At 44.6% G+C, this 5,871-nt stretch overlaps 1 protein-coding gene across 1 annotated transcript in view; it reads right to left on the bottom strand.

The window, feature by feature from the left end:
* Positions 1 to 359: 359 nt before the first annotated feature.
* SARC_01081 (hypothetical protein) overlaps positions 360 to 5,871 on the bottom strand; it is a gene marked incomplete at its 5' end in the record, with an annotated part of 14,331 nt that continues 8,819 nt past the window's right edge. The window contains 7 exons of the mRNA XM_014305215.1: positions 360 to 634; positions 1,019 to 1,320; positions 2,383 to 2,508; positions 3,399 to 3,495; positions 4,459 to 4,580; positions 5,227 to 5,307; positions 5,753 to 5,871. The exon at positions 5,753 to 5,871 is cut by the window's right edge and continues 40 nt beyond it. Coding sequence (XP_014160690.1) covers positions 412 to 634; positions 1,019 to 1,320; positions 2,383 to 2,508; positions 3,399 to 3,495; positions 4,459 to 4,580; positions 5,227 to 5,307; positions 5,753 to 5,871 — 1,070 coding nt within the window. The 3' untranslated portion in view covers positions 360 to 411. The remainder of the gene's footprint in view (positions 635 to 1,018; positions 1,321 to 2,382; positions 2,509 to 3,398; positions 3,496 to 4,458; positions 4,581 to 5,226; positions 5,308 to 5,752) is intronic.

Genomic DNA, 5,871 nt, shown 5'->3' with positions numbered 1-5,871 from the left:
GTTAAGACACCCCCACACAATGAACACACATTGAACGTGTCTTTATCAGTGTCACTGTACACCGGTGCTACATGCACTTGTCCTGTAACGTGATTTATTGTGCTACCGGAGATGCAACGGGTGAGATTGTGATCGCTTGTATGCATTTGGTGGTGCTAAGTCTAGTTGATGGTGGTAGTGGTGGTAGGTCTAGTTTAGCTACGATAGGTCTAGTTGAGTAGTCCCCGTGAGAGTGTGGTGGGCGTGTTGATTTCAGCGAGTCTTGGCCGTGGCTGTGGTGTGTGCTGCTAGCGTGGGTGTTGTGTTCAGCGAGTCTTGGCCGTGGCTGTGGTGTGTGCTTCTGGCGTGGGTGTTGTGTTCAGCGAGTCTTGGCCGTGGCTGTGGTGTGTGCTTCTGGCGTGGGTGTTGTGTTCAGCGAGTCTTGGCCGTGGCTGTGGTGTGTGCTGCTGGCGTGGGTGTTGTGTTCTGTCGTCGTAAGAAGCGGTTGCGCATGTGTGGCTGTGGTTGTGGGGACGTCTGCTGACGGCTGCCCGTGACACTATCCGTTGAGTGTGAGTGTATTCTGACTAGTTGTCTGGCTTTCCTTGGTCGCCCCATGGACTGCGACTGCAACGCGCTCTTCATTGGCACAAGGCTGCAACGGTTGGTGGAAAAAAGTTCAGTATAGTTTAGAATTAGTTCAGATATTAGCAACAGCAGTTCAATGTGTGCAGGTGTGAGGTGTGAGATTAGAAACAGCAAGATGAAAGGATATGATTCCCTTCTGGATAAATCTACATAAGATATTAGGGTTTAGGGTTGTAGTCCATACTATATGTGCGACACATCGGTTTCAAGACAATCTCGCGATGACACGCAAACAGGCCTCACAGGGGCTCACTCATACTCACTCACTCAGCTACCTAGGTACACTCAATTAAAACCGCACACTCACTCACTCATACAATCACATCCACTTCACAGTGCACACACGCACTCACACCCACAGTCCCATCGCCCCACAGGCCGTGTGGCTCACCTCTGGACAGAGTCGCCTGTGCCGTTGCGTGTGCCTAGCGACGGACTGGCACTGACACAGCGTGAGGCTGAGGTGTGTGTGCTGACGTTGCCTGAGTGTGTTGTGTTGTCTGTTTGCGTTGTGTTGTTGTGTGTGTGTGTTGTGTTGTTGTCTGGGGTGGCCTTGGTGGGTGTGTGTGTGTGTGGTGTGGTGGGGTCTCCTGTTGCTGTTGCTGTGGCTGTTGTGGGAGTGTTCTTGGCGATGGGAACGGCAATGGACTTGAGTGCAATGCGATCGAATTGGACTGTGCCGATGATAGTCTCCTGCAGATGCCGTTGCAGAGGGTATAAGGTGTAGTTGGATGAGTGCTAGTGGGGACTTACGAAGGAGTGTTCCTATGTATTATATAGGGTTTAGGGTTTAATTGGACTGTGCCGATGATAGTCTCCTGCAGATGCCATTACAGAGGGTATAAGGTGTAGTTGGACGAGTGCTAGTGGGGACATACGGAGGAGTGTGCCTGCGTATTATTCAGGGTTTAGGGTTTAGCGGTTTCTGGGTTTTAAGGTTTTGCCTTTGTGAATGGTTTGTCATAGGTATTGCAATGCATTGTGTGCGACATGCGACTCCGTTGTGTACATGGGGTCATACAACAGATACTCAACTGCAGAGGAGAATAGACATATGCGGTAGGGTTTTAAGGTCTTAGGGTTACTTGTTGAAGGGATACACGTATGAATAGTACCAAATGCGTGTGAAAGTGAACGCGTGTCTATTTGTAGCGTGCACCACGACACAGCCACGTACTAGTAGTAAGGAACAAAATGCACAGCAGCCCACTACTGTGTGCCTAGCATCTACGCATGGCATGACGTGGTATTACATTACATATCACTGTACTGTACTTTACTGTATTAAATTGTACTGTACTATACTGTATTATTTTGTACTGTATTATATTGTACTGTACTGTACTATACTGTATTATTTTGTACTGTATTATATTGTACTGTACTGTACTGTATTATATTGTACTGTACTATACTGTATTATATTGTACTGTACTGTACTGTATTATATTGTACTGTACTATACTGTATTATTTTGTACTGTATTATATTATATTGTACAGTACTGTATTGTACTGTACTGTACTGTACTGTATTGTACTATACTGTATTGTACTATACTATACTAAACTATACTGTACTGTACTGTATTATATTGTACTGTACTGTATTATATTGTACTGTTCTGTACGGTACTGTATTATATTGTACGGTACGGTACTGTACTGTATTATTTTGTACGGTACTGTACTGCACTATATTGTACGGTAATATACTGTATCGTATCGTATTGTAATGACAGGCTTCTGTTCTTACCGGCAGTTCCTCGGCGGTTTTGCTTTCGATGAGGAAGGCGATGTCTACCACAAGACTTTTGGTCACCCCTACAGCCATTGACGTGATCTCTCGCGCATGTGCATCTGAGTTGACGTCCACGTCCACCTACACCAAGCAAAGGGATTATGAGACCATAAGTCACCATATATGAGAAATATGAGACCATAAGTAAGCATATATGGGAATTGTGAGACCATAAGCAACCATATATGGGAATTATGAGACCAAAAGTCACCATATATGGGAATTATGAGACCATAAGTAAGCATATGGGAATTATGAGAACACAAATCACCATATATGGGAATTATGAGACCATAAGTCACCATATATGAGAATTATGAGACCATAAGTCACCATATATGAGAATTATGAGACCATAAGTCACCATATATGAGAATTATGAGACCATAAGTAAGTATATATGGGAATTGTGAGACCATAAGCAACCATATATGGGAATTATGAGAACAAAAGTCACCATATATGGGAATTATGAGACCATAAGTAAGCATATGGGAATTATGAGAACACAAATCACCATATATGGGAATTATGAGACCATAAGTCACCATATATGAGAATTATGAGACCATAAGTCACCATATATGAGAATTATGAGACCATAAGTCACCATATATGAGAATTATGAGACCATAAGTCACCATATATGGGAATTATGAGACCATAAGTCACCATATATGGGAATTATGAGACCATAAGTAACCATATATGGGAATTATGCGTCCATAAGTCACCATATATGGGAATTATGAGACCATAAGTAACCATATATGGGAATTTTGAGATTATGGAACACCAGCTATACGAATTATGAGACCCTAATACACACTATATGTGATATGAGACGATTGCTTGGCTTGGAGTATAATCAGGTAGGAATAACTGATCAATATATATAATAAAAAAACCTTTACTATATGACCTCTAGATGCTCTGTAGCCACTTTCACTGTCGTTTGTGCACGTACACACCTCAAACCAGTTGTCGCCATGGAAGTAGGGATTCTTGAGTCCTTTGTTGCCGACGATTGCCGGTTTACCCGCCACCATCTTACGAAGGATATACGATCTTAGGGTGTAGGGTTTAGGGTTGTTCGGGATTAGTATACGGTTTGCGATGCGCACAGGCGAATGTATAACAACGAATACGATGTATGACACAAGCGAATGGATATGAATGAATGCTATGTATACATGTGTGCATTTGAGTGCATGCAATATAGCTTACATGTAGTGTAGCTTCGTGTAGTGAAATTTTATGTGTATATGTAGTGTTGTTGTATGTACCCCTTCTCCACTGATGGAATAAGCTTGAAGCGTTGGTTGCGTGTATGAGTCGTGTGTACATGTGTAGTAGGTGCATGTGTAGTGGTGGTGTATGTGTGTGCTCACCCACCCCTTCTCCACTGATGGAATAAGCTTGAAGCGTTGGTTGCGTGTATGTGTCATGTGTGCATGTGTAGTGTTGTTGTATATGTGTGTTGCAGGTGCATGTGTAGTGGTGGTGTATGTGTGTGTGCGTTCACCCACCCCTTCTCCACCGATGGAATAAGCTTCGAGCGTTGGTTGCGTGTATGTGTAGTGTGTGTATGTGTAGTGTTGTTGTATGTGTGTGGATGTGTTGTATGTGCATGTGTAGTGGTGTTGTATGTGTAGTGTGTGTATGTGTAGTGTTGTTGTATGTGTGTGTGTATGTGTTGTATGTGCATGTGTAGTGGTGTTGTATGTGTGAGTGGTGTTGGTGTATGTGCATGTGTAGTGGTGTTGTATGGGTAGTGTGTATGTGTAGTGGTGTTGTATGTGTGTGTGGTGTTGTTGTAGGTGCATTTGTAGTGATGTTGTATGTGTGTGTGTAGTGATGTTGTATTTGTATGTGTAGTGTTGTATGTATGTGTGTGTGTTCACCCACCCCTTCTCCACCGATGGAATAAGTTTAAAGCGTTGATTGCGTATATGTGTAGTGGTGTTGTGTGTGTATGTGTTGTAGGTACATGTGTAGTGGTGGTGTATATATGTGTGTGTGTTCACTCACCCCTTTTCCACCGATGGAATAAGCTTGAAGCGTTGGTTGCGGTAGTTGTCGTCTCCGTCCATAAAGTCTGACAGCACATCGCAGAATGTCGAGCGTTTCTCGCGCCAATCGGAATCCGTGGGCTGCGACGAGAGAAACGTCAGTGCACGTCAATGTCAATTGGATTTAGATGGGGTTGTTTCATGGTTTTAGGTTTATAGATTTAGGGGTTTAGAGTCTTAGGGTTTTAGGAGAAGTCAATGTACGTCAATATCAATTGGATGGGATTGTTGTAGGGTTTTAAGTTTAGAGTTCTAGGAATTGAGGGTTATAGTTTTCGGGGTTTGAGTTTTATGGGTTTTAGGAGAAGTTAGTGTACGTCAATATTAATTGGATGGTATTGTATATTTCAAACTCCACTGTGTATTTGGAAGAGACGCCAAATGATAACAACACACCCAACGGCCAGCCCACGCACGTTCGCAGTAGCACGACAGCGACTGTGCACACAAACGATTGAAACACAGACACTATGCGTGCACTCAGTCGTGTGGGTGGTGGTGGTAGCACATGCTGACTCGCATGAGTGGTTGGCACATGGCCACATACACAGTGAGAGAGACTATGATATCTACAATACAGTGTTTCACAGGTCATGGGTTTGGGTTCTAGGGTTCAGCATGATGATCATCACATCATACAAGCCCTGATAGGGTTAGAGTTTAAAACCGTGACATCATACACCCCCTCAATGACTGCCGCACCGCTGTGCATGGGTCATCCACACACCTGGTAGTAACACGCCACGGAGAGATTCTCGGCACATGGCACCACAAACGTCACCACAAATGTGAACGGACAATTCGGGTCCTGTGAAGTGGTGGGAGGGCATGAGTTAATGCACCGTGCGACTGAGCCTAAACGATGTGCACCCAAGCGGTGAAAACGGACCGTTTGGGGATTTGTTCATCACACAGGATAGACCCATCGCGACATCTGTGTCACAAACGTTAACGGGCCCTGCCATCGACAGGCGAATAGTCTTACGTCAAAGTGCCCGTTATCTGCAGCATAACACACACAAGTGTTAACACGCCTGAACTAAAACCCTACAACACTAAATGGTCCTCTACGACTGGCTGTGACTGGGATCAGGACGTAGGGTTTCTAATACCCACTCACCGGTTTGCTTCATCACAAAGAATACTCTCACGCCCATGCACTACATATACTGTGCTACATATACTGTCTCAGCACTCCATGCTCCCAAACAAACATTCTCCCCACGTGGTGCGTGGGCTGCTGCCCCCCTCACCTGCTGGTTGAGTTTGTAGATGGTGTTGTCTGGGCGTGAGGCGAGGTTGTACCGCTGTGACGGGTCTTCAAAGGCAAAGACATCCATTCCCACGAGATTAAACGCCGACGGCTGAGCTG

The sequence above is a fragment of the Sphaeroforma arctica genome, assembly GCF_001186125.1.
Source record: "Sphaeroforma arctica JP610 unplaced genomic scaffold supercont1.40, whole genome shotgun sequence".
Classification (NCBI taxonomy): Eukaryota; class Ichthyosporea; order Ichthyophonida; genus Sphaeroforma; species Sphaeroforma arctica.
This window is presented reverse-complemented; position numbering and strand designations above follow the sequence as displayed.